The 12,519-nt window shown below is 42.7% G+C and overlaps 2 protein-coding genes across 4 annotated transcripts in view; both read right to left on the bottom strand.

The window, feature by feature from the left end:
- CDKL1 (cyclin dependent kinase like 1) overlaps positions 1-6,196 on the bottom strand; it is a 28,305-nt gene extending 22,109 nt beyond the window's left edge. Inside the window, exons 1-2 of one of the 2 annotated variants that reach the window (XM_063290555.1) lie at positions 6,012-6,196; positions 2,670-2,956 (exon numbers count right to left, since the gene is read on the bottom strand). In XM_063290555.1, coding sequence (XP_063146625.1) covers positions 2,670-2,837 — 168 coding nt within the window. In that variant the 5' untranslated portion in view covers positions 2,838-2,956; positions 6,012-6,196. The remainder of the gene's footprint in view (positions 1-2,669; positions 2,957-6,011) is intronic. The other variant, XM_063290556.1, reaches the window with a different exon arrangement.
- Positions 6,197-8,808: 2,612 nt separating this feature from the next.
- The window catches only part of MAP4K5 (mitogen-activated protein kinase kinase kinase kinase 5), a 95,176-nt gene continuing 91,465 nt past the window's right edge, over positions 8,809-12,519 (bottom strand). For both annotated transcript variants that reach the window (XM_063290553.1, XM_063290554.1), the window contains exons 32-33: positions 11,989-12,044; positions 8,809-10,548 (exon numbers count right to left, since the gene is read on the bottom strand). In XM_063290553.1, the coding sequence (XP_063146623.1) occupies positions 10,461-10,548; positions 11,989-12,044 (144 nt within the window). In that variant the 3' untranslated portion in view covers positions 8,809-10,460. The remainder of the gene's footprint in view (positions 10,549-11,988; positions 12,045-12,519) is intronic.

Below are 12,519 nucleotides of genomic sequence, written 5' to 3'. Positions count from 1 at the left end.
TAGAAAAGAGGCAAATAAGAGGGGACATGATTGAGGTGTACAGAATTATGCATAGTTAAAAGAACTGGGTATGTTTAGCCTAAAAAAGAGGGGGGAGGGGGAGGGTCACGGTAGCAGTCTTCCAATACTTGTTGCAGGGGAAGAGGGTGTAGATTTATTCTCCATAGTGCCTGAGGGCAGACAAGAACCAGGGGATGGAAGCCTTACAGAAAGAGATCCAGACTCGAAATAAGGAGGAATTTCCTGACTGTGAAAGTTATGAAGCAGGAGAAGACCCAGCCTCCTGGAGTTATAGGTGCTCCATCACTGGAGGTTTTCAAGCAAAGTTCAGACAGCCATTTGGGATGGTCTGAGGATTTCTGCTTTGGGTAGGGGAAGACCACCAAGCCACCTTCCAACCCTATGATTCAATGATCCTGAAAGGTCGAAGGTGATGATAGTGCAATGTTGCAGGTTACTTTCTGCTGAATTGGTATTTTGTGATTGGTCTTTCCTACAACAACAGTATTTTATAAGGATGCCTGAAATACATTCTCAAAATTCTAAATATATGCACTGGCCTAAAATATTGTGTGAGCAGTGCTAAGGCATCTTTTGTCAAGCCAGAGCCCTGAAGTTGTGGCAGATTACAACTCCCACCATCCTCAACCAATGTAACCATTGTATTCGAATATAATATACATATGTAGGGTGACTCAAATTGGGCAAAGCTGATGTAAAACAATTTACATCAAGAAAAGTAATGCATGGATAATTGCATGGATAATCAGCTAGGAAGGATGAATCCTGCCCATTCATTCCCAGAAACTCTACCTTATTATTTTGCGCATGTGCCAACTAGAAAAAAAGATGCCTCATAAGTTCCTATAAGAATATCAGCTTTCATTTAAAATCTTCTTCCCCTTCCTTGTTCCAGAAATAGAGTTTAAACTCAGCCATCAATAGACACATCAACTATCAACAGACATATAGAGATAAACCATATTTATCCACCATACAAAAGAGACAATAAAAAAGCTAAGAAGGAAACAAAAAGACCAAAACACATCCTCTCCAGTCACCCAGATAAGCAGGGATTAACACCAGACAAACAATCAAGCGGAAAACAATCCCCTAATTAAGGAACTACCAAGCAGAAAACCACAGCCCCACCAACACTGGCAGGGCAAGCTGCTGTATATAAACAGGGAGCAAACCCCACACTCACTAGCACTGATGATGTTACCTAGTCGGGTAATGAAACATCTGCAAGCAAACAGCCAAGCTCAGAGAGCACCAAGGACTCCATAGTTCAACCCTGAGCTACATATATTCTTTTCTATTAGAGTTTAAATTGCCTGGGAAATATTAACTACAATACCAATGATTACATAGTCATTAATACTAATGGTGGCTATTTAAAGCTTTTATTTTATATATTTTCTTTTTACTGTTATCCTTTGTACTTAGTGCTTTAAGTTGTCTTAGGTGCCCAGAGCTGCTGTTGTAAAATGGGTGGCCATATACATTGAACAAAACCAATATATAAAAAATGATTATATTAATATTAGGAGGAGCAGGAGGATTGAACTGTGGTCCACTACTGCTGAAGGTCGCCTTCCAATGACATGCAACTAGCAGAATAAATCTAAGAAAACTACAACCTCAATCAATTGTCCACAAAGTGCATGATTTACATCAACTGCAAAATGCAGTTTTTTCCTCTTGCAGAATTTGGGTTATCTTGACATGCTGCTTTGTTTCATTTGGAGTGGAATATATAGACACAATATCAGGATGACATTATCTAAGAAGACTTTATGAAGAATTCTCTCTGGCCTCTCAGAGACCATCTGAAAAACTTTCAGAAGAGGAGAATCAACAAATGTTTAATGCACGTATCTACAGCCAGAAACTCCCCTCCACCCACTACACCGCATGCTCTCAACAAGAAAACTCATCGTCATAGTGTTGTAAGGCTGTTGAAATTGGGGGAATCTTAAGAGATTTTTATATTTATGATGTATCTGGAGTCTACAAACCACTTGATCATTCTTAGGCTGTGAACCTCTCAGAAACAGAGAAAATGATGATTCACTGTAAACTGACCTGGGCCTATGGGATTGCATATGATGTAAAGAAATTACATTAATTGTTTCAGAAGGCCCCAATCTTAAATATCACAAGAAGCTTGAAACAAAGGAATAAAGCAGTTTTCTACTATCCTAGTCACAATTATTGTTTACTTATTAGCAGATTTATTAATCTCCTTCTAGGATTAAAAGTCTTAAAATAGAACAGAATAAAACAATAAAAAGCACTATTCTTAAAATATATTCATTCTAAATCTATAATCCACATTTAATATTTAAATTGATGAAATAAATAATCTTATTTATATCTATCCTTTCCATTGCTTCTCATAGCTTTTTCTCAGAGCTATCTATCATCAAATACATAGTCCATGTACTTTATGTACAGTTAATGATCCACGAAATACATTTTACAGATAGGTTTTCAAAAGCAGGATGACTCTTACACAGGCATCCAGCTGTGTATTTCTGATGTTAAAATAAAATGGGTCATTGGATTAGTTAAAAGGAAGAAAAACAAATAATGTGTAGAAAAAACATGTGCACAGACAGCTTTAATCAAATTAAGTTTCTGATAAGCAGATTCCAATTAATTACCTTTAGCATCCGAATCTCTCGAAGTGCAATTTTTTTAATAACAGGATCATCCTCAGATTCCAGGAACTTTTTGATAGCAACAATCTGTCCTGTGTCCTTGTTCCGGCACTTGAAAACAACCCCATAAGAGCCTTCCCCGATCTTACTGATCTTTTCATATTTCTCCATTGCTAACAGAAAAGAATCTCTGGAGATGTTATCCACTGTCAGTGAGACCTGGTGAGTAAGATATTCCCTTGAGTATCTGAATGATTCAAAAGATGCAAGAGACCACCATCATCTTAAACCTGTAAAACAAATTAAAAAATACGGTTGCAGCCACACTTTAGCATCTACAGAATCCATGGAAGGTAACCACACCACAGTGATTCTTTAATGGCCCAGCAGTCAGAGTCTATATTTACCTTGTTTTGTCTTGCAGAATGGGCTAGTCTTTGGTACCCCGACAATCCAGCAGGTTGGAGTTTAACAAAAATTGGCTTCATTACTGGCTTCATCACTGTTGCTTGTAATGCACTGTTATTTGCCCTACAGCACTGGGCAAGCTCCCAAAACCTCTTGCCAGAAAAAGTTAAATGGAGCTTAATGAAGGAGGAAGTTTTCCCCCACCAGTTCCACTGAAATAAACTGGAATGACTGAAATTACAGTGTGGTTTGTTGTGGAAAAGTTTCTATTTAATATGGCACTGCCCACATTTCAGTGGATTTCCAAAACCAGCAAACATATGATGACTTAGTGTGATATATAAACTGACCCTTCAACTTTATTTTTTTCACTTTGTTAATTAGCCATTACATTGATAGGACCTAGTCAACCTTGGACAGCCTTGAACAAATGAAGTAAAGTCAGGTCTGGCTGGAAGACCTGCAGGAAAGCTTCGGGCAGCAAGCTGGACTGGGAAGCTGAAGAAACCACCCAGGAGAAGTCAGTGGCAAACTACTTCTGTAAATGTTGCAAAGACAACTGACATGGACAATATTAATGTAGACCCCATGGGTCAAGCATAATTTGAGGAAGCCTTTACCTGTCTGTTAATTAGACTTACCTCTATTGTAATTGTAATCTCATACAGCATCCTGTATATTTGTGACCTGGATACCTGTTTCTATATGTAGTGCCCATCAGCTAAGATCTACAAAAGATGCCTCCTTGAAGTTGCTCAATCCGCAATCCAATGACCCGAACATAGGGATTTCCAGTACAAAAACCTCCATTGCAGAATCTGTTCCTGCTTGGTTACAGTTGATACTGAGCATTTTTAAGATGCACATTTTCAGACTTTCAGTTAAACTGGGACTACAGTACTTTTCTGTTCCATATTTAATAGTGTTTAAAAGTTATTTACATCTAACATTTTTAAGATGATGATGACTTTAAACCTACTTAATTGTTTGCAATGACTTATAACTCATTTTGAAATTGTTTTTAATTAGGAAAATGGTGGGGTAGAAATGTTTTTAACTGGAAGGTCAGGATAAAGCCTCCTAGTTCGGCCACAGAACATATCAAATAGCCTTGGGAAAGTCATGGCTAGCTTTCTTAACACAATACATTTGTTTGTAATTCCTACCATCTATTCCTCTGCTACCTGAAAATTTCCAGCAACCCTTGTCCCCTTTGTTCTTCCACCTGCCCCCCAGACCTAGAACTCCTACTCAGCCACTTTCTTTTCCTTTCATCACATTTCACCTCAAAAGCCAGAATTTTTCAATTAAAAAAAATAATCTATGGCTTAACCTTTTGGATCCCTGCCAGAATGGCAACATAAAGATACCTGGTTGTATTTATGCATGTTCTCCCCATCCTACTTTCTTCTTCTCCGTGTTCTCTTCGCCTCCATTCCTCTTTTCAAACCTGATCATCTCTACAGTTGAATTTAGACTGCAAGCTCCTTAGAGCAAGGAAGTTCTTTTCAAGTTTATGTTATTCTATAATGCTTCTGGGTCACCAACATGATGCCTGAGGGCTCTAATGTGCCCCTGGATACCTGCCAGGCTCCCTGCCCTACCAATCATTTTTTCTTATAAAGTCTTTTAACTCAAACAGAGATGTGAGCATGCTGCAAAGCAAAGCACAAGGCTAGTGTTATCTTCCTTTACCAATACATCTCTCGGCCCTACACAGGCATTCTTAGAAAATGAAAATGGTTGGGGGCCGCAGGCTAGAGTTTTGGTGGGAGCATGCCTATTTCCCCCCCCCCCCAAACAAAGATATACTAAAGTGGGATTATTCTGAAGGACAGGAGGGGGTGACTGGGACCAGCCTTATCAGCTTCCTTTGTGGCAAATTGATGTTTTGTGATGATGGCAACACCACTATTGCAAGCATGCCACCCTCCTAAAGACAATTTTGTATGAGTGCCCTATACTCAAGGTACCCGCTGGTCTAGAAAAGCAGAGGGTCTTTGCTGTAAAACCTGCACAGGGGTAGCATTATTCTGTGAGTTTAGAAACACTGGGAAGAAAAGGAGGGCAAGGATCGAAGGCACTCTGTGCACCAAAGTGGTGGATAGGAGCACTCTAGTGCAATACGAAACCAGGCTGCTGGAAGGCTCCAGTGGCCTCTGCATCTTCAGACCACTTTCCTCAGGCAAAAGGCCCATCTGGAAATTAAATTTTAATTCAGCACCTTTAGGCAAAGGCAGGTTGCCAGGGAGGCGCAGCCAGCTGGGCAAGCCCATCAGCAGCAAAACACACGGGCCTCTCCGCGGAAGGAACGGCTGAGGGCCCGAGCCGTTTGGCTTCCCCCTCCCTTGTCTGGCTTGCCTGCAAAAGAAACTCCGTGAGAATAATGGCGCAAGTGGGCGAGGTGGGCACAGCGGGGACAGCCACTGAGAGGGGACAAGAGGGCACCCAGGGAAGCCGCCTCCTCCCTCAGCAGTCCAACAGCCCCTTGGTAGCGTTCCCCTCACGCCTGCAAGAGCCCTTTTGGGATAAGAAGAGATGCGAGGCTTCAGCACACCCAGGAAGCCCTGACCGGCTTTCAGAGGGAGGCCGGGGGCACAGGCGAATGCTGCTGCCTCAGAGGAAATTCAGACGTCTTTCTTTCCCCGCAGGAAGAAGCCCACTTGAGGGACCAGGTATGCCCCCTCCCTTCTGCAACGGGCCAGCCCATAAAGCGCCCTCTACACATGCTCAGAAGTACCCTCCTTTCCTTTAGCCCTGCCAGCCTATAGGGACGTATCTAATCTTCGGCAGGAAAGCACGCCGTTATTCGCAACTCGTAGCCGAGAAGGGACTGCTCAACCGTGCAGCCCTTCTCGACCAAAGCGCACTTTGCCTGTGCTCAGAGACCCGCTGCCCTGCGCCTAGAGCGACCGCGCTCCCTCCAGAAGTTCTCACCCTCGGTGCGGGGCTTCGCTTTCATCCCGCCCAGCCGTCGGGCGATGGCTCTCGGCTGGCGCAAACACCCCGCTGCTGCCCGCTTCCCGCCGGCTGCCGCGGGCGTAAAATGTGGCTCCAGCCGCGACTCCTTTACGCGCCAATCCGGGCCGTCGGCCGCAGACGCTGAACTGCCAGTCAGGGCGGCCCCCCGAGCTAGAGGGGGAAAAGGCGGTGCGGGGAGACGACGGCTCTCGCCACCGCCCGCCCCCTGGAGGTGGACAGTGGGCAGGAGGCCAGAGGCAGAAGGTGACAGCCCAGCCACCTGAACAGCAAGCTGGCCGGTGCTGTCGTGGCTCCGTCTGTCAGGAGAGAGAGAACGCAGGTTCTCCACGGACTCGGACCAGAAGGGCAGCGTTGCTCTGTAGGGTCGTTTAGGGGCCACGCAGGGATGGGAGAACTCAGCAGCAGCAAAACAGGCTTGCTCCATTTTGAAGCCAGTAATGTCGTGATACATTTTACCATGGAGTGACGCATTTCCCTCCTTTTCTACTAAAAGGTGGACTTTTTCTCTTTGCTATCCAGAGGCCAAAATATTGTGGGGCATAAAAACCCCTTTGTTTACATTCCTTCCACTGCAAACGCCTGTGTCATAAACTTAAAGGACACTCTGCTGCCCAAACATGGGTCACAGGAAGAATAGCAACTGGAGAAGCTTGTGTTCACATGCCTACCCATGGTTAAACTAATCTATTTTCTGTGTCCACCTGCTACACTCATCCATTAACTAACCACAAGGATGGGATCCCACAACACAGTTGGCTAAACTAGGATCAAGTAGTCTGTGGTTTTGAGTGTCATACAAACACAAGAGGGAAAGCAAAACGAAGTGAGGTTGGACTTTGATGACTCCAAAACCTATTAATATAGGGCTTTGCCATGGAAGATGTGAGGCAGTATCAGAACCAGCATGGCTTTTACAACATGCTTACCAAGAAACAAACCAATCATGATTTAACATAGCCTGCTATGTGAATCCAGCCCATGTAGTTTGAGTGTCATGTGAACCCAGAAAATTAGTTTGCGTAAACCATGGTACAGCTCTTGCTTGCACAGTGTGTTAAATCATGGCTTAAGCCATAAACTGAACCAACCACATTGTCCATGCATAATACAATGTATGAATCCTTGCTAATGACAAGTTTGGAACTTCTAGCAAATTTCATACCTGCACAGGAATTTGAATGTCAGTGGCTGGGTTTGCCCATTTTAAACTTGGTTAAAACAGACATAGGTAGTTTATAGTTCAGCATTTCACTGAATCACCAGGCCATTATAGTCAGCCATAATGTGTTTTATTTGGGCACAGCTTAGAACACTTACAGGCTTTACCACATTGGGTGAACCCAGCAGATGTCAGCAATCCAATAGCATTTCAAATCCTTTATGGGAATGATGCTTGACTGTTCTACAGGTACTGCTTTGTCCTTTTAAAGTCCTCATCTTGCAGGCTTGAACCTTCTTGTTTCAAACATTCACAAAAGCCAAGTTTTAATTCAATTTTAATATTCCAATTTCAAGGCCATCCAACTTCACAATGACTCTGGGCAGCAGCTGAGATAAATCAGAGGCTAATTTATGAAACTGTTACTGGTATCCATGAGAAGCCATGATGATATCACATCATAACATCATGGTGCAAATGATGTAATCTGTGTTACTTGTGTGGTGATGTCATGTCCCCTCCAACCCCTATAGGCCCATGGAAGGAATTCATTTTTGCAGTGCAAGTGTCCAGAGCAATGTAGACACTTCTTTGAAATTAGCTGAAGCACTGGTCCATCTAGTGACCACTGGTCCATCTAGTCTTCCATTGTCTTGGCAAAAAGAGGCTCCACCCCAGTTCTGTTATCTGAGAACCTTTCAAATAGCAGTTGAACCTGGACCCCCCCTTTTCTTTCCCTACTTTTAGACCCTTTATGCTCCACCTCCAGAGATCACTTGTGACCTCTCAAAGTGGCAGCTTACAGGCCTGCTTAGCTCCTGCTGCAACCCCTATTTACACATTATAGGTACTTTCCAAAGAGTGTGAAATTAGCCACAAAGCAGAATAGAAATGCCCCTTGCCAATTTCAATAGGATGGTTATTGAACAACCCATCTGAATCCTGATTTTCCTTCTGATGGTTCAGGAAGTATGCATGATTTTATGCTTACAGTCCTAAACAATACTGAACATTGAAAAGACTGGCCTGAGCTTAAGAAGTGAGATTCTCAACTAAGCAGAGATTCAAATATAAGCCAACACGTGCTTCCTGTCCTGCTAGTTTGGATCTCCTGGGCTCTTCCTGAAACGTGAATTCAGAGCATATTGCACCCAAAATTGAGAACCGCATCTGTGTAGAAAGACATGGACACACATACCCCTTAATAAGCTGCAGAGATGCCTCTGAGTGAAAGTTAAGCAGCACCATCTCCTGCCTTTCCAAGGCAATTCGAACACGCAATGCACAGGAGCCCGAGATACCTGCATCCACAAGATGGAAGCTGCTTCAAATTGTGAGGGCTCTGCTAGTTGGGAAACAAATTGCATTTCAATCTGTTATATACTGTGATATACACAAAAGGAGTAGCATTTCCTTAAGAGGAGAAAATGGGAATCTTACCAAATTAACTGTCCTCTAAATGCTACCATATACCCATATCCATGTTTATCCCTTCGTTAATAAAAACAGACACAGTTTAATTGGGATATTTTAATGGGGAAAACAAAAAAAGGAGCAACATGGACAGCCTTGAAAAAAGGATAATGGAGAAAATAAGATTTCCCAAGATTTATTAGACAATACTGTTTCTTATATATATATTTATACCATACCACCAAGAAATAAACCTACCATTCAAATGTGCCCAAGTTGAAAGAAATCTCTTTCATTTTTGCCAGGCACTGCATTTTCTCCAGTTTCATTCTGGCATAGTATAAATAAAATACGTGTCCATGAACAAATTAAAGCATTTAAGAACTCCTTGAAACATGCTGGGGCATTATGTTTTAGAAAGGTTTATCCAGCCCAAGGCATTTTGAATCTCTGGTTTGGCATTGTAGCAGGGGAGGGACGTTGCTGTGGGAAAAGGCTGTTACCTTTTCCAACAGGACACACTCTATGGAGAGCACAGGTACCCATCACAAATGGCTGGTCACCACCTAGAGGGACCACAGTCTCTGTCAGCCACTGGTGACCAGTGCAGGATAAACCTCTGTCACATCTTGACAGTTGCCTCAGGAGCACGAATGCTTGAAAATCTGGATAAACCTTTCATCTCTGTTCTTCAAACATGCTTATGAGAAATGGCACATGGAATGTGGCTTCCTCTCCAGACACATACTCACATACATACAAAAGTATAACTGACTCTATTTCTACTGTGTGCATTTTGCCAACCTTCCAGGGTGTTACTGATCCTCACTAAAATTCACCTTGCATTTCACACATTATTTCAGCCAGTACCAAACTACCTTTTATGACCAATTCCACAAGCCAAACCCATACAAAATATTCTTGTACAAAACTGCATTTATATAGCGGAAAAGGTTTTGTTTTAATTTTAAAATCCCCTATATATAAACACCTCCCTTGGACAATGTGCTATATCTAAGAAAAGGTCAAGAAGAATGCTTTTTTTTTTTTACAATTGTTAAAAAACCACAACAAACCACCCACCCACCCACAACCAAAAGCTGCTCTGCAACCTTCATGTGCTGGAAATTAAAATGCATCACATCACCCTAGCAGCAGATTAATAAATAAGGATTAAATAGTGTTTTTTTTTACAAATCCACAGAGAATGGCTGCATTAAAAAATAAAGACACAAGCACAACTTCCTAGGAACCTCTGCTGAGGATTCCCTGACGTGGGGATGTTTTGGTGGCATGAGAGAAAACCCATAAAGGCCTCACAGAGGAGAAATTCATTTCCACTGGGTCCTGCCCCACAGGCATCCCCCCTTTCCTTATTTTGCTGTTGACTTCAGCTCCCAGTATCAAAAAGTAGGCATTGTCAGAAGATGATGAAATCAGCAGCCCAAGCTATTGAACCTGAGCATGAAGAAATCATGTCCCAAACCATATGGCACTTTGACCGCATCTGAGGTTTTCCAACATCCAAGCTTCTGTAGGCCTAACAAATAGAAGGGACTGATGATCTCACAGCTTTTATTAAGCCAACGACATAACCAACCACATAGTGGCAAGGAAGAGAACAGCTGCTTCCCAGCTGCAAGACACATGCAACGTTTGGCTCTTGATCCTAAAAACAGGGTCTGTTCAGACATCAACTGGGGAAGGTGAAGGCAGAGGAAGAAGAGGAGAGAAAAGGGTGCCAGAGCACGACTTGGACAGGGTTTCCATGAAGAGCGGCTTCCTTATGCAACATATTGCTTGGCTCACAGTTCAAGTCGATTTACGGTTGCCTAGTAACTGTTCTCATGGCCTGCCAAAATGTAGAGATTGCTGTGTGCGGTTGGATTATCAGTCGGCCTGCTTTCCAGCACCACCACCCTATGGGGCAAGCACAGAATGGGTAAGACAGCAGTTGTTGCAGACATCCCGGATGCTGTTCCTTGAGTATTTGCTACTGGGCCATTTCTAACCTGCCAATCACCTTCCTACCCATCTTGGCACCCATATTTTCTTACACAATCATACATGCACAGTAAATGTGCAGATATTGTACCGAAATGTTCTTTTAGGGATATGGGTGGCAAATGGCAGCCTCTGAAACTGCAGGACTTTTAGCTTGTGCCATTTCCAAATATTATAACCCTTCAAATACTCTCAGAATAGAACAGATGGAATTGATCACCTACAGGGTTCTCTCAGACTCTAGGATTCTTTAATTGAGAAGCCAAATTATGGTCCCAGAGAGTATCAAAAAGTCTGATGCACCTGATACTCAAGAAGTCTGAACACTCCTACATAGCATTTGGAGACTTCCACGTTTTATACATTAATTTGGGTGGGTGTAGTTTTAGCATCTCTATATAAATGCAAAGTCTACAGGGAACAAACAGGAAGAACTAAAAATCTTACTGCAGGAAGGTGAGTATGATTTAATAGACATTAGTGAAATCTGGTTGGATGAAACTCAGGACTAGAATGTAAGGATTCAAGGGTAAACCTTATTCTAAAGGAAATGGTGAGATAGAAGGGAAGGAGAATAGCATTATATGTGAAGGAAGAACATGCATTAATGGGAGATCCAGGACTTTAAGCATGAGGGTACTGGTAAGAATACAAGGGAGGGGAAACGACAAAGATGTTATTGTGAGGGATATAGCCAGGCGGAAGATACAGATCATGCCTCCCTGGACCAGATTACAGAACTTTCAGGGAAGAGAGGCACAGAAATAATGGAAGGCTTCAACTATCTGGATATCTGTTGGAAAACCATCTCAGCCAAGATTGCAATGCCCCCAAATTTCTCATTAGTCTTGGTGACCGCTTTATCTTTTAGAAGGTTGAACAAGGGGATAGGGTCTCCTAGGTCTGATCCTAGCTAACAAGGAAGAAGTGATTGAAAAGGCAAAAATAGTGGAGACCTTGTGAGAAAGTGACCACACTACCTCAAGTTTCAAGACATTCAAGATAAAGGGAGCTTCTGGTTCTCACACTGCTTCTACAGTGGGTGCAACCTCCCTCCCTTCTAGCTTCATCTCCTCGGATTGTTGGCTTTGGCCTTGAAGCCTCAGGATGTCTGTAAAGTTTGTCAGAGCTTTACTTGAAAGTTCCAAGGGCTGAGATTATGTGGAAAGTTTGTGTGTCATACAAGAGGCATGCTGCCTTAGGCCTGCAACTGCCCAGCCAACACACATGAATATAAAGGTGGGAGAAGGCAGTGGCAGAAGAACCTCCTTAAGAGGAAGGCAGGGAGACAATAATTCTTTCTCTAAATGTACTACTTTCCTTTTAAAGGAGACAATGCTGTACTTCTCAGCTCACCTGTCAGAGCCCAGTAAGCGGAATACTCTTGTTTCGTCAGAGATCTCCTGTGTAACCTGCAAAATAGCAAAAAAGGCAGAGAATGTGAAGAAGTAACTGGCAGGAGAGGCAGCATCTTTGCCCATTTGGAAAAGAACAAAGCCAATTCAGACTGCAAATGAGGATTGTTTCAAACAGGCCAGCAACTTCTAATAATATACACATAAAGAGTCATATTTACATCATGTACTAAACTCTACCAATGTACTTCTTCCTTAGCTCAGGAAAGTCACATTTATTTATACAGGAGGAGAGTTATTTACATATAGTGTTGCAGAAATGTAGCACAGCAGAAGATCAAAACAGAATCTTTTGAGACTTTTCATTCAGTTTGGGAAGCTGCCTTTCAACAAGATGGACCACTAGCTAACCTAGCGCACTCCTGGCCAACCTTCAGGCAGAGAAGGCTCTCTCCCTTCTTTTAAGGTTTTTTCAAATGGAAGATGAAAGGGATTAAACCTGGGACCCATGACAAGAAAGAGGGCACTCTAC

Source organism: Candoia aspera, chromosome 1 (assembly GCF_035149785.1).
Source record: "Candoia aspera isolate rCanAsp1 chromosome 1, rCanAsp1.hap2, whole genome shotgun sequence".
Classification (NCBI taxonomy): Eukaryota; Metazoa; Chordata; class Lepidosauria; order Squamata; family Boidae; genus Candoia; species Candoia aspera.
Note: the sequence above shows the minus strand (reverse complement) of the source record. Positions and strands in the feature narration are given on the sequence as shown.